The 26,884-nt window shown below is 37.8% G+C and overlaps 1 protein-coding gene across 6 annotated transcripts in view; it reads left to right on the forward strand.

Annotated features, from left to right (window-relative positions):
- The window catches only part of TIAM2 (TIAM Rac1 associated GEF 2), a 317,964-nt gene that overhangs the window by 130,286 nt on the left and 160,794 nt on the right, over positions 1-26,884 (forward strand). For 3 of the 6 annotated variants that reach the window (XM_007484791.3, XM_007484792.2, XM_007484794.3), the window contains 3 exons: positions 13,964-14,070; positions 17,019-18,218; positions 24,151-24,586. In XM_007484791.3, coding sequence (XP_007484853.1) covers positions 17,025-18,218; positions 24,151-24,586 — 1,630 coding nt within the window. In that variant the 5' untranslated portion in view covers positions 13,964-14,070; positions 17,019-17,024. Of the gene's footprint in view, positions 1-378; positions 12,994-13,963; positions 14,071-17,018; positions 18,219-19,555; positions 19,730-24,150; positions 24,587-26,884 lie in introns of those variants that run through there. The other 3 variants (XM_007484795.3, XM_007484793.3, XM_016428980.2) reach the window with 3 other exon arrangements.

The following is a 26,884-nucleotide window of genomic DNA, read 5'->3' on the forward strand; positions in this document are numbered from 1 at the left end:
ATGTAGCCAGCAAGTGCAGATTACTTTCTTATAAATTGAAGTTTGAATAGGAAGGTGAGAAGAGAGGAAGGGAAGACAACAAGCATTTATTCCATGCCTACTATGTGCTAAGTGCTATGCTAAGTGCTTTTAACAAATATCTCATAAATATCATTGTGGAGGAGATGCTATTATTATCCCCATTTTGTAGTTGGGAAAACTGAAACAGGCAGAGGTTAAGTGATTTGCTGAGCATCACACAGCTAATTAGTGTCGTTTGGAAATATAGGATAATAACTTGAGGTGACGGCAAGATCTAGTCAATTTTTTAATTTAGAAAAACAGTTTTATTGATACTTTTCTTTTTAGAACACAGGAATTTCTGGAAATGAGATCCTTCCTCTCCCCCTCGCCTCCCCTCCAACCCCCTCCTCTTTCTCCCACCCCACCCCCAATCCATTAGTTTTTCACTGTAACAAAGAAAACCGTTAGGCAAAACCAACTGACAGCTGACAGTTTTTACAAAATTCCGTACCTACATTCCCCCACTTCTCTACTGAAAGAAGGCAGCCTCTTACCATCTCATCTGGGGGCCAGGATTGGTCGTTATAATTACTTAGCTTTGGGTTTCATTTTATTTTATATATATATTTTGCATTTACATTATCATGGTTTGTGTGAATATCTTTTGCTTAGTTATGCTTTCTTTCAAATGAATATTTTTTAAAAGATTGGTTGTGTTTTTCAGTCTCAGGGAAGAAGCCAGTAGGTCAAGAGAAACATGATGAGAAATGTTTTTTGGTCTAACAAGTGTGATTGTTACTTCCCTACTGGGAGATTTTCAGTGCTTTCTTAATGCCTCCAGGATAAAATGCACTCTTTAGCCTTTGAAAATCTATGATCTAGTTTTCACCTGCCTTTTCAGATTAATTTCATATTGCCCTCTTTCATCCACTGTGTGTTCCTGTCAAACTAGTGTCCTAGCTGTTCACTGTCTATCCATCTTCATTGATCTTTTTGTATAGTCAAATGTCTGATATGTACTCTCTCCTCCCTTCAATCCTACAAATCCCTCGCTTTCTTTAAAGCTCAGTTTATGTCTCACTTCCTATAGGAGATCTTTCCTGAACCTCTCCCATACCTTATTCCCATGAACTGTGTCCTCCTGGTTAAATGTAAGCTCTTTGGAGGTTATTTTCATTTTTTGTCATCTCTCCATCACCTTGTCTAATATCTTGTAATTAGTAAACACTTATTCAGTGTTTGTTACACTCAATCAGATTGAGATTAGAACTCTTAGGGTCAATTCAACTGAAGATCATACCTCTGATACATAGTGATTAGTGGTTTTTTTTGGAAACATGGAGTTGGTTGACATAGTATAGAGATTTTCCTGGTATTCTGAGTGCAGGGAGAAGAAATATATTCCAACAGGACCTTACCCCTTTGTGCCATCCAGGGACTCTGTGCAAGGTTATTGATGATGAGGTTCTTTTAGAGCTTTAGAAGCATGACTTTGGATTTCACAAAATTGAATAGCTTTAAAAAATATTCCTAGAGAATTGTTTAGTAGTTGACTTTCTGAAGAAAAATGTTATAGACCAGTAAGAGCAGAGAATGAATTAGAGATTGATGATCATTAAAAATGTATTTGATTTGGCATTAATCCTTATGTAAACATTAACCTGCAACTTAATCTAAATTATCTCTTTCCAAGTTTTCCCCTTGTTTCTGTCTCTATCTGTGGCTTAGGAGTTTTTAATGGAGTAGAGGCAAAGTAATAGGATAAAAGAGATTTTGTTTTAAAAGGTTTTGTTATCCACTGTAACTCTTGTCAAACAACAAACTCATCTAATTAAGAGGACTGGGGAAAGTGATTAGAGATAGTACTGGGGAGAATTTGCTAGATTTGGAGTCAAAAGACCAAGGTCACGTAAGTTTCTGAACCTTTCTGGGCTTCAGTTTCTCTTCTGTAAAAGGAGAAATTTGGGTGCTATAGACTCAAAAATCCCTTCCAGCACTGAATCTGTGATGCTATTTCTGTTCTTCATATGAAATCACATACTAGTGGTGGGGAAGGGGATGAGTTGTTTTTTACTCTTTCTTTTCGGTTTGGAGTTTCAAGCTGAGCTGTTGAGCCATGCCTTCTGCATTGAGGTTTTAGGATATAACTGTGGGTACACTGTCCATCTTCAAAGGTTTTACAAAGGGGTTACTTTTACTGGTACTTCATGGTCATGTGACTCCTCTTTGAAAGATGTGGGACAAATCCTCCTTGGAATTTCTCTTCCTTAGGAAAGAGCTTTTCATTAAAAAAAAAAAAGCCACATGTGAGCTTTTAGTGAGCACATGATATATATACTTGTCTGCACAATGAATACCTAACCAGAAAATACCAATTTTTTTCTTGTAAAAAAAATTGGGATCCTGACTTTACAAGGAAGTTATGGCTTGTTAAACTTACTTAAATAGATTTTAAATGGGCTGTGCTTTCTTTTGTACTTTTATTTTCATCAATGCCACATTTTTTTGCTTATATTGATATATGCATTGTTTCTATTATGCACGGAATAAGGAGCCATGCTTCTTTAGATAGACTTCATCAAACCTATGTAATAGCATGGGATGAGGGCTAGAATTCTATGAACCTAGCATATAAATTTTTCCTGAATTGTTATTATTGCCAATAAAATAATAACACATTTACACAGTGCTTCAACACTTAAAAAGCACTTCTCAATAACCATGTGAAATAAATGATGCATTTAAAATACTCCCCATTTTATAAATGAGGAAAATGAAGTTTAGAGAAGTTAAACAATTTGATTAGTTTCCCACAGCCAAGATTCAAATTCTGGTTTCCTGATCCTATATTTGATACACTTTATACCTTGAGTGGTCCTTGAGCTGAAGGAAACTGAAATTCTAAGAGGTACAATTGAGGATAGAGTTCATTTCCAAGCCTGAAAGAAAGTCAGTGCCAAAGTTTAGCAGATGGAGATGGCATGTCATATATCATGAACAAGAGAAAGCCATTTTGGATGGATTTTAAAGTATATGAAAACTGGAATAAGATTGGAGACAGGTTGTGAAGAACTTTAAATGTCAAGTAGAGGAGTTTATATTTGATCCTAGAGCAAATGGGGAGCCATTGGATTCTGCTGATTACTAGCAGAAACAATGAAGAAATTGTTTAAAGGGTCTCAAGGTGCATAGACACACTGATCAAGATGTTAATAGACTTTGTCTCTGGTACAATTAATTGGGGATGAGAAGTGAAGATTCAAAGTGGCTGAAAAGAGGAGAGTTGAATTGAATACTTTTTATATAAAATCAAATACTAAAAACTATGTGCCAAAATCAGTTTCATTCTGAAGACATAGATATGGATGGAGTGTTGAAATAATTCTAGAAGTAAAACAAAGTGAAAAAGTTACTCTTTGTGCTATGTGTTTGAGAGAGATTTTTCTTTTAAAAAGTCACTGAAATGTTTTCTATTTCTGTGAAGCCATATATTGTTTTATCTGGATGACTTAATTTCCTTCAGGGTCTCTTCCTGATATTCAAAAACAAAAACAAACAAAAAAACAAACAAACCCCAAACCAAAAACAAACCCCAACAGCCTCATCCATAGACCAATCCAAAATTCACAGGTGTTTTTAAATTGTTGGTCCTGTGATGTCTATTTAAGCACTTTATTATCTATTTTCTTATTTATCTTCTTTTCATGTACTTAAACATTGTCTCTTTGATAATATTTACATTTCTTTGAGCTCACAGTTTATATAATATGCTACTTTTGTCCTCACCACAGTACTAGGCATGTAGCAGGTGCTTCAAAAGGAATGAATGAATTTTTGAAATGGCAGGCTGTTTTCCTGTTAACAACTTCAGTTGTTGAGATACTCTTTTTATAGTTCCTTGTTTCCTAAATCGAGCTTTCCTTACTCATCTTCAGTGGCTTGATGCACCTCTCTAGTGCAAGTCAAGCCAAGATGCGAAGCATTTATTAAGCAGAGACTGCACACAAGCATTGTGGGAAGTGCCAGGACTTGGTCTATTTTGAGTGGACGTCTTATATTGAGGGCAGTTTCTTGGGAGCTGCTTAGACCTCATTACATTTTGTGAAGGAGAATCATCTCTCTCCTGTCACCATCAAGCAAGCATAGTAGGGTACAAAGACTACTGTATCTGGCAATCCGAGGCTTGAGTTCAAATCCAGTGCTGCTACTTATTATCTTTTCTGACTATAGAAAAGTCACTTAACCATCTGGAGCCCCATTTTTCTCATATGTAAGAGAAGGAAGTTGGAATAAATGACTTCTAAGTTCAGCTCTAAATCCTATGAAAAAAAATTGGCTCACAATACTGTGGAAAGGTTGAATCTTGTTCCTGATCCCTGATAGTTTGTCTCCTGCCTTGCCATGGACAAACAAGGTATTTTATCTGGAGACTTTCCCCTAGTTTCTGGAAATGAGTGCTTGATTCCTTACTCTTTCAGTTCTCTCTGAGGTACTTCAGGGAAACCAGAGAAGATATGAAAAATACCAAACTTTCAGGCTTCTGTACAAAGGAATGAGCACTGAACTTGAAGAATGAGACTTGAGTTTCAATTCTGATTTCAGCTTGGGCCTTGTGGAAATTTGGGCAAGTCACAACATTTCAGGTCTTCAGTTTCATCATCTGTAAAATGACTAGGATTGGACTTGATGACTTATAAGGTTGTTTCTAGTTCTAGATCTATGGCATATAAACATTAAGTAAAACATAGTCAAAATGAAAGAGATATACTTTTGGGCTTCATACTGCACCAGAAAAAAATTGAGGCCACTCACCCAGAGCTTCTCTTCCCTTTTCCTCTTCTTTCATCACTCAGATATCTTTTCTAACTTATTGTCTTTCTCATCCCTGTCTCTTATGAAGAAGTGACCCTTCTCCTTGCCAGGCAAACCCTTTCAAGTACAACCTTGATTTCATTCTCTCTTAATTTTCTCCAGAAGATTGCCTCCTCTGTCATCACTACTCTCATTTATCTTTAGTCTCCCTCGTCTTCTATCTCCTTCTTTGTTGTTAGAGATTAATGTCTATCTTGTCCTTAAAAATAAAATCCTTGGTGTGACCTTCCCATTTAGCTACTGTACGATATGTCTCCTTCCCTTCTTCATAGCTAAACTCCTTGAGAAGATCCTTCCTATCAAGTGCCTCCACTTCTTTTCTTCCTACTCTTCTAAAGTCTCTGTGATCTGGTTTCTGACATTTAGTGGAAATTGCTCTATTCCAAGTTCTCAATGATACATACCTCTTTTCAGTCTTTTGACAATGTTGATGACCTTATTTTCCCTGTATATTCCCCCCTTTCTAGGTCCTTGTGAAATTGATTTCTAATACTTCCCTGACCTTCCCTCAATGTCCTTTGCTGATTCTTGGTCCACAGCACACCTGCTAAACCACAGCTATTTCCCAAAGTGCTATTGTGGGCCCTCCTCTTTTTTCTCTTGATATCATAACACTTGTTTATCATGGCTCTCATGGGTTCAGCTCATTTCTCTGGAGTCTCCCAGATTTATATTCTTCTCTCCTGATCTCTAGTCTCACATTACCAACTGCTTTTTCAGCATCCTGAACTGGATGTCCCATAGGCACCTCAAAATTCAACATGTACTTAAGAGAACTCATCAGCTCTCCTTCCCAAAATTTCCCTCTCCCCAACTTTCCTTTTATCTGTTGAGGGCACATTACCATGTTCTCCAGCACTGAAATTCACAACTTGGTGTCTTTTTTTTTTTTTACTCTTCATATTCTACATATCAATCTGTTGTCAAATCTTGTCATTTTTTTTACATTCATAGCATCCTTCTTTTATGTCCCTTTTCTCCACTCCTATAGCCATTACACTTGCACAGTTCCTCATTGTCTCTCTCCTGAACTATTGCTATTTGCCTGCTTCAAACTGTCCTTCCCTGCTTCAGTATATCCTCCAGGGCCACTTACTTAGTTGTCAAAGTGATTTTCCTAAAGTGTAGGTCTTATTTGTCACTTGCCTTTTCCCACTACTCATTAAACACCAATGACTATTACCTCTCGTGTCAAATCTGAAAGACTCCATGTAATATTTCAAGTCCTTCATATCCTGGCCCCTTCCTCCCATTTCCATCTTATACTTTACTCACTTCTACAAGCTTTACTTCAACTACATTGACCTCCTTGCTGTTGTTCCTCATATGTGACTTTTCATCTTTCTACTTTGTGCATCTGCACTGTCTCCTGTGCTTGAATTGTACTGCCTCCTTTTCTTTGATCAGATGATTTAATACTTTTAAAGTACCCAACATAGTGCTTGGCCCATAGAGCAGGAGCTATAGAATGTTTATTCCCTCCCCTTCTTCCTTTCTCTTGTCTCTTAATTGCCCTTTCCTTCAAGACTCATCTCAAAATCCTATCTTCTACAGGAGGCTAATCTTATCTTTCATCCTCATTCTTGATCCCTTCTACCAGAGATTTCCTTCTATTTTTCTGTTTATATCTTGTCCACACCTATTCATTTGCATAGTGTTTCTCCCACTAAAATGTGAGTTCTTTGAGAGTGGTGATGGCATTTTTGCTTTTTTAGTATGGATAGCACTTAGCATAATCCCTGGCACATAGCTGGTGTTTAATAAATGCTGGTTGACTGACTGGATGAAAATAAAAAAGAAAACCTCAACTGATCTATCCTCAAACTTGGTCCTCCTCTCCATGTCTATGCTGCAATCAGTATAGATGACTCAGTTTCTGAACACCGTTCTTTGTACCACTGTCACCATTGTCCTTACCCAGATACATCTTGTTTCTCATTTTGACAAACTCCTGCCAGACTCCCCTTTCTAGTCCTTCTAGTCCTTCTCCAAAGAGGTGTGCTTCAAAGATGTAGGATGCACTCATGTCACCTCACCATCATTCAAGTTCTATGATGATAGTAACAGTTCACAGTCATCTGGCACTGCTGTCCTAACTACCTGGTGATGTAGGCAGTATATGTACTATTCTGTTTAATAAGTAAGGAAACCTGGCAAGTAAGTGTTAGCACTGGCACTTAAACTGAGGACCTCTGATTCCAATGACTGGCTTCTTTTCAGTTCTTACTTTTGTTCTTCTGAATGGATTGCCATTGTTGCAAGCCAGGTCCATCCTGTGCTTCATAATGCCTTCTAAGGATGCCCTGCAGTGTGTAGTTCTCCCATTGGATTCTATTCCCGTTTACAGAATCACAATCTCAGGTCTATAAAAGCCTGCTTCACAGTGTACCCCTCCGGTCTTTGCTAAGCTATGTGCCTGGCACATGGTAAGCCCTTAACAAAGGCTTGTTGAATGGAATGGAATTGACGTTTGGACTGTTATTTGTTTCATGAGATAGGCTTAATAGGTTTCTTATCTATTTTAATTAAGTAGAAAAATTTACTCGGCTTGGGGGTTCAGTCTAACAAGGTTTGATCCTTCATCTTTATATTTCTGCTGGGATGTATGTCAGGGAAGGACACCTCTGGTGTAGGGACTTGGTATGAGAGCTTGCTGAGCCCTTTTCTGGGCTGCTTCTCTACCTACAGCATGTGCAGTGACTACACCCTAGTAAAACTGTCTTGATAGATGGGCCAAACAGGTGGAGGGTAACAGAGGATACAAACCTGTCGGTAAGTTAGGGAGGCGTCTACCCTAGCACAGGAAGACTTTCTCCTGGGGCAATGAGTGCTTAGAGCACACTTGGACATTGAAGATGCCAAATCATCCACAGCATCTGAGGTCATTGCCGGCCAGCCTGACTTTGGTCCTGCCCCTGGACTTTGATGACTCTGAAAGAGAGGGTGAAGCTGAGGACTTTGTGTAATTTTGTCTCACTTAAATCCAATTCACAGGCAAGTCAAGGCAATACTCTGTGCTATCATTGGTCCTCTGAAAACCTAGGACAGAGATGATTTCTACTACCCTTAATTGGCTCAGTAAATAGAGCAGGGGGCATGAAGTTAGAAGGACCTGAGTTTGGATCTGTTTTCAGACACTTATTGGAGCAAGTGACTTCTTCTGCCTCAATCTACTCAATCATAAAATAGAGATAATAGCACTTACTTTGAAGCGTTGTTGTGAGGATCAAAGGAGATACTTGTAAAAGCCCTTAGCACAGTGCCTGACACATGGTAGAGACTTCATAAATGCTTGTTTCCTTTTACTCATCAGTGTTACTCAGGGATTAAAGTATTGTACTAATGGGAAGGCATCATAGCATGGTAGAAAGGTCACTAAATCAGAAATCAGTACCTGTGTTCTACTGTCTTATTTCGCACTCGGTACTCTATGTAAATCATTCCCTTTTGAATATATTTCTACATCTGTCAAATGAAAGGGGGTTGATAAGACTGAGATTGTCATCATCTTTATCCCTCATCTCATTTGTTTCTTGTATTCTTCCTACTTCAACTTAACTCATCAGCCTTTTAATTTAATAAAGTGCCTTCGGTCCTTCCCTGAGACTCTATTTACCATCCCTTTCAAAACAACCAACCTCTCTCTTTTCTACCAATTCTGAAATCATATTCCCCACCCTACTATGTTTAAACTTCCAAGTTACTCATGGCTCCCCTCTTTGCCAGAGGCATTTGTACCATTCCTTGTACATGCTACAACCTCTGGTTTAACTTGTGTGTGTTCAGTGTTTGTACAGTTGGCACTTGTCCATATATCTTTAAAGAAATGTTTTTGTAGGTTGTAAAATCCTAAAGGGCAGAGACCATGTGTCTACCTTGCTGTATAGAACACAGCATACAGATGGGTGCTTTCATAAGTCCTCTGGATGATCAGGGATAAGGTATTTATGTTAAAGATTGAATTTTTATAACTTTCCATAAAACTACATCTCAACCACTCCAGAAATTCTGACAATATTTCCCTAGAGTGTGGATGTTCTCGGACCTGGTTAGATCTGATCTCCTACTCTGACTAAAATTACCACGTAAGACTCTATAAGCACTGTTGCAGATGTCATGATTCCTTATAAAACAGGTGTGAATGCTTAGACTCTTCTTGTAATAAATTTGCCAAGGAAGGCGATGAATGATGTGAAAAGTTGTGCTATTTTCTTGGTGGGATTTATTGCTTTTTTCCCCCCTCTCCTTTTGGCTATTGAACTTCAAATTGGTTAATGTGCTGATTGAGACCCTACTTCCCAGGCATTTCTTGCTGTAGATCAGGGTATTCATCTTATACGTAGGGTCCAACTCAATTGAAATGGTACCAGTGATGCCTGGACAATTGATGCCTAGCTTTTGAAGCCCTTAGCAGCTTGCTTTCTCCCTACTGTGTTAAAAAGGATTAACCACCCGGGGCATAATCACTATGGAGACCAGACAGTCCTTTTGCCTGCTTCTTTAGGCAATGGTGGGTTCAAGTCTCCTCATGAATAGAAATAAGCCTTGTGACACACAGTTCATGTATTTTGAACATGGCTCACTGAGTTGAGAAGGCAGAAGCCTGTTTGAGAGAAAATAGACAAATTTTATTTGTGTTTGTCCTTTGAAGGAATTTGAGAATTTTTGTTTCTTTACGAAGTTTTGTTCCTTTAAAAATCCTGTGATTTTTCCTTTGGCATTTTTTGTAATACATTGGCTTCTTAATATTTAAGAACTTACTGTGAAAGTTTTAAAAATCTTTTTCATGGGGACAGTTATGCAATATGTATATAAGATTTTACCATGCATATCACTGTATTTCTTTAAGATTTATACTTAGCAAATAAAATGGACTTCTTGTACATAGTTTTTTATAATGAGATAGTTGAACAATTCTGATAAAACTAAAAAAAAAGATAAGCCATGGAATCTTGAATCTTGCTGCTTTTCTGTTCATTGGCCTCTAAATCCATTAAAACTCATTTATTCATTCTTCTTTTTCTAGTCATATGCTTGTGCTTCCCTCTCACTTTACTCCTTAGACAAGGTTTAACATAGTGATATTATAGAGTTTAAATTATTTGAAGGTCAGAACTCTATTTTTCAATATCTACACTTAGTGAGTGTCTAAAGACTTAACAAACACTTGGATTCAATTAAATATAGATCTGAAGTCCCATATAACAGTATTATGACTTCATTAATCTTATAATTGAGTGTGTTGGAGGGAAGCTAGCTGGCTCAGTGGATTGAGAGCAAAGGTCTAGAAAGATGAGAGGTCCTGGGTTCAAATCTATTGTCAGATCCTTCTTAGCTATGTGACTCTAGGCAAGTCACTTAACCCTCATTGCCTATCCCTTATCACTTTTCCTCCTTAGAACTCATACACAATATTGATTCTGAGATGGAAGGTAAGGAAGGGTTAGAAAAATCTTATGATTGGAATATTGGGCTAACATTGTAGTTGTTCAGTGATGTCCAATTCTTCTTGACCCTAGTTGGGGTTTTCTTGCAAAGATACTGGAATGGTTTTCCATTTCCTTCCCCAAGATTAGGTAATAAGCATTATTTCCTCTTATTTAAAAAAAGGAAACTAATTATATCTTGCCCATTTTTAATACCTTTAGTGCCTAGAATTTGGGACAAGAGAACTATTTCTATACAAGCATCGTGGAATGTTTGCTTGATCTTACATTATTTATTATTAGGACATGGGATCCATATGAAGGAAGTGCAGAATTGAAAGGCACCTCTGAGACCAAAGAGTCCAAACTTTCTCTAATCAGAGATGTTTTTGCACAGATGTAAATCTCCCTTTGTCCAGTTATTCCCCATTGAAGCAGTAAAGATGTTTGTAATTGAACACTCCTCTTCCCTTTCTCCCCTTCACCAATCAGCACTTCGCCCTTTCTCTACTCAGGCCTTCTACACCATCTGTCCCATCAGATAACTTCCCCTTATTATCCCCACCCCTCAGCTTCTTTACATAATCCTTCTGGCCACACTCCTCAAGGGCTGTAGCCAGGGAACAAAGCAGAGTCCAGCACTTCTACTTTCCTTTGCTCTAAACTTGAAGTCACACTAAAGTGGAAACTTTGAGAATCTGGTGCATTAGCTCAAGGACAGGTTGTAGGAGAGCACAGGAAAGATGGATCTAGCATCTCCTCTTGAGAGGCATTCTCCTCTGGGATTCAGTAAGTCCATGGGGTTAAATGTATTATATGGGTGGATTTGGGAGTGTCTTCTGCATTCCTGGAGACTGATTTGCTAATTTTCATTGATTTTGATGGTTTTATTTCTTGATTATGATCTTGGCTTTAAAAATATGTGTAATTAAAGTCTTCAGTTGGTTGTGAGCACCATAGCCTGTTGTTACCTAAAACTCTTTTTAGGCTGTCCAAAGATGCATCTGAGATTGTTTCTTCCACCTTTGAGAGTGGTTGTTGTTCAGTTGTTTTAGTCTTGCCCAATACTTTGTGACTCTGGTGGGGGTTTTCTTGTCAAAGGTACAGGAGTGGTTCACTATTTCCTTCTCTAGCTCATTTAACAGATGAGGAAACTAAGGCAAACAGGATTAAGTGATGGGCTCAGGGTCACACAGCTAGTAAGTATCTGGGGGCCAAGTTAGAACTCAGGAAGATGAGAGTCTCCCCTTCCAGAGGGGAAGGAGACACTAAAAAAAGTATCCTTTGAGACTTTAACAAGTTAAAATGCCTTTTAACTTGCCATTTCTACAATTAGAACCTTAAACACTTTCTACAAAAAGCAAAGAGGTAGAGGGGATTCCGAGAATTTAACCAGCTCATCTACTTGCTCCCAAATGGAATTCTAGTCGAAGCATGACAGATGAATGTCTGTTCTCTTTGTCAGGATCACAAGGAAAAGTGATTACAGATTCCCTTGGGGACCTGTCAGAACTTTCCTTCTCAGTATATATAGTACCAAATCTGGCTTCTACGGTTTAAGACCATTTCCTCCCATTCTGAACTGACTGGAGATATGGAACAGCTGGTCATCATTATCCACATATAATAATGAATATTCTTGTTCACCTTTGTCACCCGTCTTCCTGTTCTTCTCTAGACTGCTATCTGAATTCCTGAAGTTGCTAGTTGCCTCCTCCTTATTCTTTGGTATATCCAGGCTTGTTTTATTCTTTGACCATGAGTAACAGGGTCTAAAGCCTGGCTCTTGCTCTGTTGAAACCAGTCTGTTGACTCTGGGAGTGTTCTTGTCCAATACAATGAGTGTTGTGCCCCTAGTTAGGATTTAGTTTAGGATTTAGGATAGTTAGGATTTTGAAAGGACTTTTTGCCAGGGGGAAAAATACAGGAGCAAGTATTGTTTGTTTATTTTCAAGCAACATGCACTAAAATTGAGCACCTGAATGTCAGAGATTACATTTCTGTTATTAGATGCATTTAGCTTTTGAATTGCTGCTGGGGCAAAGAAGACTCTAGTTCAGATCTACAGTTGTGAGATTTTTGAATCAAGGTCTTTGTGTGCAGTGTGAACAGCTGACACATTCAGCTTCTCAATAGCAGCTTTTGTCCTGCTACCTTTGGCCAACACCATGCCTGGTGCTATATTGGTTGCCCTTCAAGCGTATTAACTTAGAATATCGTACAAAGAAGAGCTGCGGCTGAGTGAATTACTCCGTGGTCTTTCACCTCTGGGGTCATCCTTGGAACTTGGTCCTGACAAGAGTAAACAAACGCACACAACATCACTTTGCTCAAACTGGCCTTGATCCGGACACTTTAAGTTTACTTTATATATGAAAAGGAATATCTATGAAAGGAGCAGAGAGTTTATTTTAATGAGTGGAAGATTTTAAAGTTAAAAAAAAAAAGGAAGCCTTGAAGTCTTTATAGCCTAGTTCAGGTCTTAACAACCTATACCATGTATGGAAAAGTGGCATGAAAACCTATTTGCTGCCCAAGTGCCTCTGTCCGTGCTGCTTGTGAGAGCTGCTGACTGCCAGCTTTCAGGAGGAAAGGTGTGAGAACTTGGGCCCACTGTCACTTGATCCTTCTGCCTCAGCTTCCTCATCTGTAAAAGCAGAGAGATTAAAGTGACTTGTTCAAGTGAAGGCTAGTAAGTATCGCATGTGGAATTTAAAGCTGGGTCTTTCTGACTCCAAGTCCAGCACTTTTTTTACCCTGTCATGCCCTTTCTCATTCAGAGCTATCTCCCAATCTCCCAATACAGCTTCCTTCTTCCCATGTTGTACCTTTTCATATTTGTAGGGAGGAAGAACTTGGAAATATGACTCAGGACTTTATGGAAAGATGTTCCAAGAGGAGCTCATCACTTTCTTTTTTCTTTATTATAAAACACACACACGCACACATCACTATTGAACCCTGCTGCTATCTAACTCAGTCATGGACATAGAAAGGCTTTGTGTTTTCACTGAGTGCTGCCAGATGGCAGACCCCTCATTCTCATCCCCTGCCCCCTGTTAGACCCTTACATTCCTCTAAGGTTTGCTTATTGGCCCCACTTTTTGTGGCGCAAAAGCCAGACACATCTTTCAGGAGAGCTTTTAAAGGTCATGTATGACTCGTCTGAATAACTTAAATATTTTAAAAAAAGGTATTGGTTTATAGCTTTCTAACTTTTGTATTTAGTTTTATTGAGTTAATGGAATAATTAAAACAGCTGTCATTCTCTTCTTTATGAAGCTATGCCTCCACCACCCCAGTGGAACATGTACCTTTGAGGATGTTCTCCCTTGTCAGTGGTGTCGAAAGATTGACACTGGCCTATGCCTATCCTCTCTCTTGGTTGGTTCTCTGTGTCACCACGCAGCCTGCAGACCCTCCCCTTTGCCCCCACCTTAAAATAAGGGTGATATAGGTAGCTGTAATACAGATATTTTTGCCTTTGAAGGGACAGAAATCTGTAGCATCCTGCCCTCCCTATCCAACCCAATGGAATAGCTTTGAAATATTGCAGAAATTATAACAAGGGTTATTATTCCAAAGTAATTTCTTAGAACCTTTTATATTGCTCGTAAGCAAGATTTAAAGTGATGTGATTTCTCCTCATTGATATTTTTCAGAGTGTTTTCATGGATTCTCTTTTCCTGGCTGTTGAAGTGCCCTGTTCTCAAGACCATGTGAACTGCACTGCTCATTAATTGCTTCTTATCAAAAAGTGAATCTTCAGGTAATCTAACTTAAAGTGGAGACTTTGATTTACATAAATGTGAATAAATACAGTTTAAAAATAAATGGATGTTTGAAGGAGGAAGAGGAGGAAAAGATGATGATGATTTTTTTTTTAGGAAAGGATAGGGAGGAGTGGAATCCGTACCAGTGATTTCATCAAGGTAATGAACTTCCTTCACTGAAACAGATTAGTGATTGATTCTTCTGTAATTTGTTTGAGGTCATTGAGAAATTAATGAATTGCCCATGGTCATACTATTATTAATTAGCTTTTATGTATATAGTAGCTATTATATATACAGGACTTAAACCTAAGTCTTCCAAACTTCTTTATCTACTGCCTCTGTTGCTGATACAAAAGAAAAAATTGAATTATTTTCATTTTCCCCCTTTAGCCTGGATTCATAAATTGTGATATAGTTTCTATTGTAGAAAAAAAGTAGAGTATATTGCTAACTCTCAGAGGTAGGAATTCAGGATTCTGATATTGGCTTTGTCCACTAATTATTGGTGTGACCTTTGATATTTAACACACCTGAGCCAAAATGTTCTCATCTATAAATTGGGAGTATTGAATTAGATATTCTCTAGCATTCTCTGTTGATGATCTTGAGTTCTGTCATGCAAGTTGGCTTTTTAAAAGGAGTTAATCTCTACTCAGATTCAGATAAGGGAGAAAAAATTGGTGATGATGCTGATAATCAATTTTTTCTCTCTTATCTGAACATGAGATGTTGCCTGTTGACATCACTTTGGCTATTGAAAAAGAACAACTCAAAAAAAAGTCAAAAGATGACTTTCAGAAGGAATTAAAGGGAACCGAATATACTCAGCCAGATCATTCTCACTCATTCCTAATCACTCCCACCATAAACCTGAAGAACCATAAACCTGAATGGGAGAAAAATTACACCATTATTTTAACTAATTTCTAAAATTAGTATTTCTTTCAATTATTAACCCCCCTCCTTCCATAAAATGTGGAGAAGGGGTCTAAAGCTGAAGGAAGGATCTGTTAACACAAAATAGGAATTCTTGCTTGAAAGATTTCTTGTTTTAGTAACTCATGCCTAGAACTTTAATAATTTGAATATAAATCATAAAATCTTAGTGATAGAGAAACCTGAGAGAGATGTAGACCAATCTATATCTGAATCATGAATTGTATTTACAGTATCCTCAGCAAATTTTCATTTACTTACCTCACATATCTGTTAGGAAAGTACTTTGTAAAAGTTGTGAAAATTATTATTGTTGTAATCATTACAGTGCAATATCTTTTTTGCAGGTGTTCAATGCTGGGGAGATTTCTATGTCCAGAGGCAGTCTTTTCTATTGTTAGAGAACTCACATTGTTAAAACATTTTTCCTTAGGTTGAACTGAAATCTGTTTCCCTCTCTCTTTTTTAAATTCTCTGCTCCTTATTGCCTTCTGGAACTATGGTGGAAAGACTCTTGTCCCTCTTCCATATACCTTTTCAGATATCTGAAGATAGCTATTCTCCCTCAGCTCCAATTCTCCTTTTCCTTGGCCAAACATCCTCAGTTTCTTCAGGGACAAATGATGGGTTTCCCATTCAGTTCCCATTCAAACTGGAGGCCTGCCAGCTCATCAGTATCCCTCCTAACGCATGGTGTCCATAGTGGAGCATAGAACTTCAAATGGGATCTGAACAGCAAAGAGTAAAGCAATCATGCCCCTTCAATCTTTCTGGATTCTCTACCTCACCTAATAAGGCCCAAGATTCATTGATTTGTTTTGGTTTTTGCCTGTCACATCACACTGCTAACTTTGGCTCATTATGAAATGAGCATCCCAATCATAAGAACTCACAGGTCTATTTTTTTCATTGCATGAATTGCTTTTTTTCCCCTCCCACCCCCAAATTCTGTTTATCAGTGAATGAACATGTATAATGTAATGCAGATTCATGTACAATGAATAATAAAGCAATATTTTCAAACTCCTAACTAATATCTTGTATAGATTTAGTAAATGTGTCATCTGTGTCTATAGTCAGAATCATATTTTTTTGACCATGTGCTTTTTACATTGCCTTTAAGGAGAAACTCAAGTGTTTATTCCCCTTTCTCCTTCTTTTCTATTTTTGCAACATTCTCCTCTACCATTTAATCCCTTCTGCTTTGCAAATGATGGGCCTGATGCCATGACTCATATCCAGTATCTACAATTTACCTTTTTTTCGAACCGTCCCTTTTCAAAAATAAGGTCAAAATCATAGAGTTTCACGACTCTAAGTCACCAATCCCTACTAGCTTAAATATAGATGCTATAAATTTTTCACATTTTTTCTTTAACCCTTGCCTTACGTCTTGGAATCAATACACTGTATTGGATCCAAGGCAGAAGAGTGGTAAGGGCTAGGCAATGGGGATCAAGTGACTTGCCCAGGGTCACACAGCTGGGAAGTGTCTGAGGCCAGATTTGAACCTAGGACCTCCCATCTCTAAGCCTGGCTCTCAATCCACTGAGCTACCCAGCTGCCCCCTTTCACGTGTTTTAAGTTAGTGTTTAGATATAATAATCAGTTACCATGAAACTGAGTGTCCATTGGGTGAATCACTTTGCATGGACTCAGCCACCTATGGGAAGCTTTCCCCCCTTTTTTCCTTTAAAATAGTGGCTTAAGAACTCTTTACTACTAATCCTGAAAGATCCAGGTTCTTTAACTATTTAAGATTATCATCATCATCGTCATCAATTCATGTGAGTCTTTGATGTTGTCTATCTACCTAACCTTGCTTAAGAACCAGTCTGATAACTGAAAAGTAGCTGATGTCTCTCCTGTTCCTGTAATTTGTGGCAGACATACAAAATAAGTTGCTTGTTTCCTTTTTAGACTGTAAATGCTATTTTAAGATCCTCTGTCATACTGGAGTATAACTTAAGTCAATGATGTTACTAATGCTACTGTTTCTTCTTAGGTTACGATGGGAAACTCTGAGAGTCAATACAGTCTCCAAGGATCTAAAAATCATAGTAGTTCTTCTACTGGTGCTAAACAGAAGCCATGTCCCCTGAAAATCCGCAGCATCCATGCAAAAGATGAAAAGTCTTGCTCATTGCATGGGTGGGGTCATGGAAACAGTGGGACAAATTACAAGTCTCGCTCCCTGGCCAGGAGCTGCCTTTCTCACTTTAAGAGTAACCAGCCTTATTCATCCAGACTCGATCCGATGGCCAAAGTCTCCAAAGGCAGTGCCCACACAAAGCACAAAGGGAATGTGTCAGGAAACTATTTCCAAGGGAAGAATTCTGCCTTCTTGTCTGAAAATGGCTTTCATTATATTAGTCATGAACCAGCAGATAACCACATCACCTCCAGAGACTGCAATGGACACCTTCTGAACTGTTATGGGAAAAATGAAAGTCTTGCATCAACACCACCAGCTGAAGACAGAAAGAGCCCCAAGGTTCTAATTAAAACACTAGGGAAACTGGATGGATGTTTAAGGGTTGAGTTCCACAATAGCAGCAACAACAAAGTGCCTACAGAGGACTCCACTGGACCAGTCCAGCTTTTGAGATATTCCCCTACCTTAGAGTCTGAAACTTCCAATCTAACTGAAATCAGGAGAAATTCTAGCACCGATTATTCTGCCAGCCATTGCCTTTCTCCTACTGATTCCCGGCTGAGATCTAGCAAAGGCAGCTCTTTTAGCTCCGAGTCTTCCTGGTATGACTCCCCTTGGGGAAATGCTGGAGACATCAATGAGTTGGAGGGACCCTACCTGACCAGAAGCACTCCAGATACCAGCATCCACTCCAGTTTTCCATCCGATGATGCCAAAAAGCCTTTCAACCAAAGTTCATCTCTTTCTTCCCTCCGGGAACTGTACAAAGATGCCACCTTAGAAAGTCTTCCACCCTCGGGCATTAGATTTTCTGATGAATACATTGGCACACATGCCAGTTTAAATAGTAGAGTTTCATTTGTCTCAGACATTGATGTGCCCTCAAGAGCAGAGCAGAGAGGCCCTGTACAGTACTGTTCTTATACCCTTCCCTGTCGGAAGTCCAAACCCTTAACAGAAGATACTTCCAAAAAGGACACGTTAAAAACTAGAATGAGGCGAATCAGTGATTGGACAGGAAGTCTCTCAAGAAAGAAAAGGAAACTGCAGGTATATAAGCTTCTGGGGGGCCAAGAAAAATTAACTTTGATTTTTCAATTTGGATGTTTTTTTTTTTTTAATTTTGGTGGGAGGAATGAAAAACATTCTCATTAAATTTGAGGGAAATAATTTTAAAATCACACTAATTTTTCAAATATTACTGTAGCATGAATACTTTGGGGTACTTGTATTTTTGCATGTCTGATTGAAGGAGGGAATAAAAATGTCTCTCTAAATTAACCTTGCATACTTCTATACCTAGAGAACTCATTCAACAAGTATTTTTTTTTGTTGATTAAATGTAGTTGAAATTTATAAAAAACATTCTTTAAAGGAAAACCACATTTCTTAGATAAATAGCATTATTCTTCCTTACACAAAGCCAATGCAGTATGATGGATAGAGCTTTGAGCAGGAAAACGGGTGATCTGAGTTTTCGACCCAGCATAGCTATTCAACAGGAAGGAGACTTCAGACAAGTACTTTAACTTCTCTTGTCTGTAGGATTTCATATTTGAAATGATTGTGTTGATGCAGTTTATTTTTGCGTTTCAATCCAGTGTTAAAATGATCTGATTTATAAAAAATTTTTTTCCAAATAGGATGATCATGACTCTTCCAGGGTGATAGAAATACTAAAAACATATGAAGTATTTATCCTGAGTTTACTCTAAAGAAGTAATTTTCAACTCTCTCAACTGGGTTTCCACTTTTATATACCCTTAGGTTTCCCCCACCTCCCCACCATCCAATAGGGAGGAACATAAAAAAATTCATCAGTCTCTGTTACCATCTGGTATATTTGTAAAATATGTTGATTTTCTAGTTATGTTGCTGAGGGCATATTCCAAATTAATTTTAAAAACCTGAAATTATTTTAAAGGTCAATTTCATTTCTTAAATGAATGTACAAGAGAATGCAGACTTTTTACCATCCACTGTTCCTATTTTGTGGCAAATTTTCCAGGCCTATTCTCACCAAAAAAAGATTTGAAATGCAGTTCAGCAAATGTTTTTTTAGAAGTAACCATTTTAAATATCCTTTTTAATGTTTTTTTTTTAAATCTGGACTTATACATCATATAAAGTGAACATTTTCATATAGAAAGTAGAACAGAAAAAGGAGGATTGTGCATAAAATTATAAATCTTTGAGATCCTTATTAAGCCCTAAAAATAAATAAAAAATGTTTGTGCTTACTTTTTGAGTACCTTTTGATTCTGCATTTTTTTAGTCTTACCTCTTCCCTAAAACAGGTTTCATATATTTGATTTTGGTTCAGATAATGCTTGAGCCTTAGCCTTATGTCAAAACTGAATGGTTCCTCAATTTCTTTCTGCCCCTAGCGTTTTCTTAGCTAAAGAGCTAAGGGCACCATCCAAGTCAAAATTTCTCTCGCCAGGAAAAGAGGTGGAGAGATTTCCTGAGTGAATTGGTTATCTGAGCACTCCTTTAGACCCTACTCTATAATTAGAGTCTGGAGAAAGGGCAAAGAGAACATTGTCAGGATTTGGGGGGAGGTAAGTATCATTAAGTCGTCCTACCCACTGTGTGGGTAGGATTCTTGAATATGAGTCACTAAAGTTGCTTGCTGGCATTTTGGGAAAGTCACAATTTAAAGTTGCCACATCAGCAAAATGCTGATAATAATCCATGCTCCCTACTATAACCTAGTGGCACCATTGGGAAGAAAATATGAGCTAAACATACAGAGGGGCTTAGGACTAGAGGCATCTGATAAATAGCATGTGGTTCTGGCTGATAACTATAGCAACAATAATGGTGATAATAGTGGCATACACATTGTGAACGAAGGAAGGAAAGGGCTTTGGCAATTGAAATGGAAAGTTATTGTTTTCTTTTTGAAGAAAACTAATGCTAGCTTCTAGTTTTTTAGCAGAAAACATACTTGAGAGTACGATAGAGGGAGGAAAAATTTATTTTTTTCCCACTCAACATAGACTCATCTACTTTTTTAAAAAGCAAGATCACATCTCAAAATAGCCTCAAAAGTCAAGTACCAAATCACAGATTTTCTCATATTACACAGTGTCTTAAAGTATTCCTTTCTCAATGTTATTATTTTATTATAGGAAATGAAATGAGATAACATGTAGAAAGTATAAAATAAATCAGGTGACATTTATAAAACTTAAAGGACTATATGAATGTTATGTTATTATTACACAAGAGAGCTAGGTGGCATAATTTGGAGACCCGAGTTCCAATCTAGCCTCTGCTACTTACTGTGACACTGAGCAAGTTACTTAACCTTTGTCTACCTCAGTTTCTCATCTATAAGATGGGGGTGTAATAATAACATGTATGTCCCAGCATTGTTGTGAGTATCATTTTTATAAAGAACTTCACAAGCTTCCAAGCACTATGTAGTAAGTGCTATCAGTATTATCATCGTCAGGGTCCTCTACTACCCATGAAGTGATCAGTGATCAGAATCAGGCTTCAAACCTAAGTTTTCTAACTCCTGACTGAGTGTTCTTTCTACTCATCAGACCCTGAAAATAAATAATGCGGTGAAACATTTTAAACATCTAAAAATGATCCAAGAAACAAATGCAGAAGAGCCATAATACAGAAAGAGAACACTGAGGGTGGAGATTAATGTGTATTTAATGTGAATATATTTTCTGTATTAAATATAGCCCTAGTGAGAGGAGTGAAACCTTATTTCTGTTCTATTCCTACCAGCTCCTGGTTAAAACATCGGTTACACAGCCAAAGGGAATTCATTGCTAAGGCAGGATTAGATTAAAATATATAACTCTTGAACTTCTGGATCACTTAGTCTTAACCCACAGAGCTTCATTCCTGTATGGAAGATGCAACAATCTCCCTCAGAAGCCCTTTTCACAGAGTTTATTATGTTTCACTGTCAGGTATAAAACAAAGTACTCAAATTGGACTCCTAAGCACATCTTATTTTTATAGAGAGATGAGTAAATCACTCTTTTGTTTTTAAATACTCTTCAATTCCTTGGAGAATTCCTTCTGTAAAGCCACATTAACTTCTGTTTCCTAAGCACTTACCTAGGTTTTGGTCCTCTTTTTTTTCTCCTGGAGTATTCTTAGACGGTCCTGAAGTCATTGCTCAGACAAATGAGGTAGACATACTCTAGCTTGGTAAATGGGTGGGTGGGTGGGGAGATGTCTCTAGGTGTATCCCCAAGGTTTTTGGTATTGATTGTATAAAGTATTGGGTCATTAGATGTTCATGGAGATTAGCAGACAGAAGAAAAGACAGTTACCATCATCCTTGTAGAGGAAAGACTGGATGGAGGAGAAACAAACAGGAGATGCTGGGGAGAGAGATAAAGTGTCCTGTAGATGACCGAATGCTTTGTCTCTAACAGCATGGCATTATAGGAAGAATACTTTATTTTATTTATTAGGAAATCTGGGTCTAAAATCCTGATTATTGTTTAACAGTTGTGGAAACCGAGATTAGTCAGATGAAGGCTTAGGGCAAGAAGACCTCCCAGGTCTCCCCTTTGCTTCACAACTAAGGAGACATGGAAATAGACAAGACAATGAGGTTAGTGGCTTGTACTGAAAACTGATGAGAAATGTTAACGTTTTCCTGGCGAAAGTATTTGACACTGTGTCTATCCTAATAGTGATAATAGCTCACATTTACTGTATTTTTTTTCCAGGTATACTTTTATTTATTAGTAATCTTATAAAAAATAAACTCCATTTAAAAAATCATTATCAGGGGCAGCGAGTTGGCTAATACCTCACATTTATATAGCCCTTACTTTGTGCCAGGCACTGAGTGGAGGAGCTTTACAAATATTATCTTATTTGATCCTAAAAAACCCTGTGAGGTAGTTAATAATATTATCATCCCCGTTTTACAGATGAGGAAACAAAGGCCAACAGATGTTAAGTGACTTGCCTAGGGTCTCTGAATTTGAATTAAAGACTTCCTGACTCCAAACCTGGCACTATCCACAGTGCCAGAATGAAAATAGTATTTTTTTTTACTGCAACTGTATCATTATTGAATTTATTTTGCAGTTGAAGAAATGCAAGTTTCAGAAAGTTAGGTGACTTTTCTGAAGTTACATAGCTCATATCAGAGTGAGGATTCAAGGTCAGAACTGCAGGTCTGAAGCCTTTTCCACTATATCATTTTGCCTCTATTTACAAGAATGTTCCTCTTAAAACAGTCACTGGCAATTAGAATTAGGAAGGGTTAATCATAAGAATTAGAAATTTCTTATTATACCTACAAGACCATGTAGGTACCAGGTAGAGATACTGAAAATATTTCCATATGGGCTTGAAGGCAAGTCTTGGTTTGGCTGCGTTGAGGAGTTAAAACTTAGGACCAGAAATAAGTCTTAGGGAAACAAAGTACAGTGTGTGTTTAGGTTGCATTTAACTTTGCCAGTTCAGAAACTCCCTTTGGCATAGAGTCTCTCTTATTTTGAAAAGCCTCATTATAGCTGATGCCAGCAACCATAGGTAATCCCATGTTGTTTTTGGGCTGCATATCAGATCTTCCTGTTAATAATTGAATAATGTTAATATTAGCCAAGTGAGAAGCAACTTTCCCTCCTGGATGTTTTTGAGGAGCTACAAATAGAGAAGGATCTTTTTTTTTTTAAGCTTTAAACATTTTTCAAAGTTTCCGGTGTAAGGAGCTCACAGTGGTTGGTTTATTTGCTTTATTCCTGCATAAACATCAGAGTGTAAACAAATATCATGGTGGGACTTAGTATAAATGCAAGCAGAAAATAATATTTTCATTGGTAGTAGCTGTGTTTTTGGCTCAGCTGGTTATAAGCCCTGAGTGTTTAGAAGCAATAATTATTAGTTGGCTGATTATTTTCCTACAAAAGACAATAATTGCTACTTCATTGGTATACTAATAAAATCATTCAAAATATAAATCCAAAACATGTCATTGAATAAGACAACCTTTTGTTTTTATTTTATTTCAGTTAAGCAATATGACTGAAAGTACAGGAAAATACACTAACAGTTACATAAACTTCAGAAATGACAAGTTACTAGATAAAAAGAGAGCATACAGATTGCTTTCTGTGATGGGTAAGGGCCAGGTAGGTGGTGAGGTGGATAGAGCACTGGGACTGGAGTTGAGAAGACTCATCTTTGTGAGTCTAAGTCTGCCCTCAGATGCTCACTAGCTGTGTGACTCTGGGCAAATCACGTAAGCCTGTTTGAGTTTTCTCATCTGTAAAATGAGCTAGAGAAGGAAATGGCAAGTCACTCTTGTATCTTTGCCACGAAAACCCCAAATAGGATTAGGATTGAACAACAACAATGATGGGTAAGAATAATCTTGGTGTAGACAAATATAGGATAGTGTGGAAAAACCTGGGTTCAAATCCTTGGGCAAACCAGTTTATTTCTCTGTGTCACAATTCATCTATAAAATGGGTGTCATTAGGGTCATCATTTGCTTTCAAAGAGCTGTTTGGAGGGCAGTTTACAGAGTTACATTAATATGAATTATTGTTTTCCTACTTTTGTTAGCTCAGTACTCGGCACTCACACTTAATAAATGCTCATTCAGTTAACTAACTAATGCATGAATGACTATCCTATTTGTCTAAAAAAGCAGGTTTGGAATACTTTACTTAGACTATACATTACCCAAAGTTATTTCCTCAATTTTTCATTGACCTATATTAGGTCAATGAATTCATTTGATACATTGGATAGAAATAGGTTGTTTCTGTGGTGCCATTCATCCCTTAAATGATATTATTTTAGGTTTTAGAGGGTTTTTCCATTAAAAGTGCTCTATTTTATGGTGGTACTATTACTATTAGCAACAGAAAGCATTACATTTTAGCCTTCAATGGAGAAACTTGGCACACTAACAGAAGAGAATTATGGGCTTTTGGAATAGCTATTATCTCTGATCATTGGCCATTTCCATTGTCCACAGGAGCCCAAATCCAAGGATGGATATGACCATTTGGAAAACCGAACAGATGGTCTCAGTGCAGAAGTGCTGGTCCCTTCTCAGCTGTCTAGTTTACTGTGGCCAGGTGGATCTGGCCAGACCCTGCCTCAGAGGAGTGAGTCTACTAATGCAATTAGCAGCGATCCCTTGCGACAGAACATCTATGAAAATTTCATGCGGGAGTTGGAGATGAGTAGGACTCATGTGGATAACACAGAAACATCTACAGACACTGCAGATTCTAGTAGTGATTCACTTAGCTCTTTAGAGCAACTGGACCTGCTCTTTGAGAAGGAACAAGGAGTGGTCCGGAAAGCAGGGTGGCTCTTTTTCAAGCCTCTGGTCACTCTTCAGAAAGAGAAGAAGCTAGAGCTTGTGGCACGGAGGAAATGGAAACAGTACTGGGTCACTCTTAAAGGTAAGTCAGACCTCTGTTGCTAGCTTTGCATTATTTCTTGGACAGTTATTTCCTCAGTCTAATCCTATTTTAATGTCTGAGTGAATCAGCTGATTGAGATTTGCTAAATGGGTTTGATAAAATGTTTTCTAGAAAAGATAAAATAATACTTGCTTGACTATTCTTTCAACATACAATTCATCCTACTTAAATGTTGTTTACAGAGGAGGCATCTAGATGGCCTTGCATAGAGCACTGGACGGGAGTCAGAAAGACCTGAGTTCAAATCTAACCCCATACACTGTGTGACTCCAGTCAAGTCATTTAACCATTATATGACTCAGTTTTTTTAATGAATATACCCACCTCACAGACTTGTTGAGAGAATTAAATTAAATTAAATACCTAGCACATCGTAAATGCTTAAGAAATGGTTGTTGTTCCCTGCCCAGTTTTTGAGCTTGGGAGGGTGAACTTTAGAGTCTGCAAATGGAGTCCAAATATAGATTTGAGAAATGACGTGCTAAAGGAAGATGAAGATGGCAGCAGAGGAGCAGAAGCTATTTGAATCTCTTTCCAATTGATCATTACAAAGCATCTCAGAAGAACATAAATCAAATTCAGATGACTAAAAGGGCTCTCCCATTGGAAGCAGCCTTAAAGGTAGGTAGTGTTTGGAGATTCCCACACTATAAAGGGCAAAACTGTAATTATCCAAGTGCAAGTTGATCACTCCCTGCCACATCTCCTACCATGCCAGAGTCAGAGTGAGGGCTGGTCAATCTCTAAATTTGGGGGTGGGAAGGGAGGTGCTAGCTGAAAGCACCATAGTTCTACCTCTGAGGGAGGGCAAGGCGTTGGCAGAGAGACTTGGGATCTGAGGTTGAAGACCTGGAACCTGGGCAGCAGAACGTGGAGATTGGGCAGAAACAAGGCTGGCCACAGCCAAGGCAGCAAGACCTGGAACAATAGCCTCAGGGAAAAAACACTTTAAAGCCTGCTACACAAAGAACATTACAGAACTGCCTGCCCTCCTCACTCAGGCTTCTCAATGGAAAGTCCTGCGAGACAGAAGCTAAGAAAGCAATGTTTACCAAGATGCAAGAACCCCAATCCACTAGTAGCAAAAGGAATAGGCAGAAGCAAAAAAAAAAGCTTTTGACCCTGGATAATTTCTATGGAGAAAAAGAGCAAACTATAGAAGCAACAGAAGAGAGTGACAAATGAAAAAAAACACCCATACTTTCAACCAAAAAAAAAAAGGAAATTGGTCACAAGCTCTTGGGGAACTCAAGAAGGAGTTCAAGAACAAAGTAAGAAATATAGAAGAAAAATGGGAAGAAAAGTGGGCAAAAGAAGTGAAAGTAATACAAAAAGAAAATAATAGATTAAAAGACAAAATTGCCCACATGGAAAAAGAGGGACAGAAATCAAATGGAGTAATAAGTGAATTGAAGATCAGAATTGGCCTACTGGAAGCCATGGAAAGTAGGATAGACCAAACCAAAAAGGAAAATGAAAAGATCATAGCTGAAAATCAGTCTTTAAAGACTAGAATTAGGCAAGTAGAAGCTAATGATCTCATGAGACAGTAAATATAGATTTGAATGAATTTGAATTTTGGGGGAAGAAAAGAATCTTTTGTGTACTGTTTTGATTTCTTAAGAAAGTGAAATGGTAATCTTGACAAGCAAATGTGCCTTTTCATACAATCTAAATTATATTTCTTTTTTTTTTAAGCCTCATAAAATGTTCTTTTAAGAGCAGGACTTTTCTTAATTTATACTCTTTTCACATGTAGGTATAGCTTTGTTGAAAGTTAGAAATAACATGATGATCTCAAGAATGACTAAATTAATGGAGTGCTGATTTATGCAAAGATAAGGAGAAAATAACAAAATGCCCTTTGGCATGTTTGTACAGTATTTCTATAAACCATTGTCAAAGGAGCTATATATGATGGTCAAAAATCAGGCACATTTATCTGACAACATCCTTCTACATCACTGTGGGAGAGGTAGAAAAGTGAATTATATCTGTAGTCAGTAACTCTTCAGCAACAATCCTTCCCAACTTTGCTTTGGCTCCTGCACATAAATAATGAGTTAGTTCTGGACTTGCTGACTAGAAACATGTCTCAAGTATCCACAAAGCAATCCAGCAAATGGCAAAACTACCCTTCAGTTCCCAAAATGTAGCAGGTTCATTAAACTCAAGAAAAGAAACATTCTATTTCTTGCAATTATCATTAGCATGAATGCCCACTGTAATGTTAGACCATTCTGACTTTTTTTGCAAAGAAAGAATGAGATGAAGATT

Source organism: Monodelphis domestica, chromosome 2 (genome assembly GCF_027887165.1).
Source record: "Monodelphis domestica isolate mMonDom1 chromosome 2, mMonDom1.pri, whole genome shotgun sequence".
NCBI lineage: Eukaryota > Metazoa > Chordata > Mammalia > Didelphimorphia > Didelphidae > Monodelphis > Monodelphis domestica.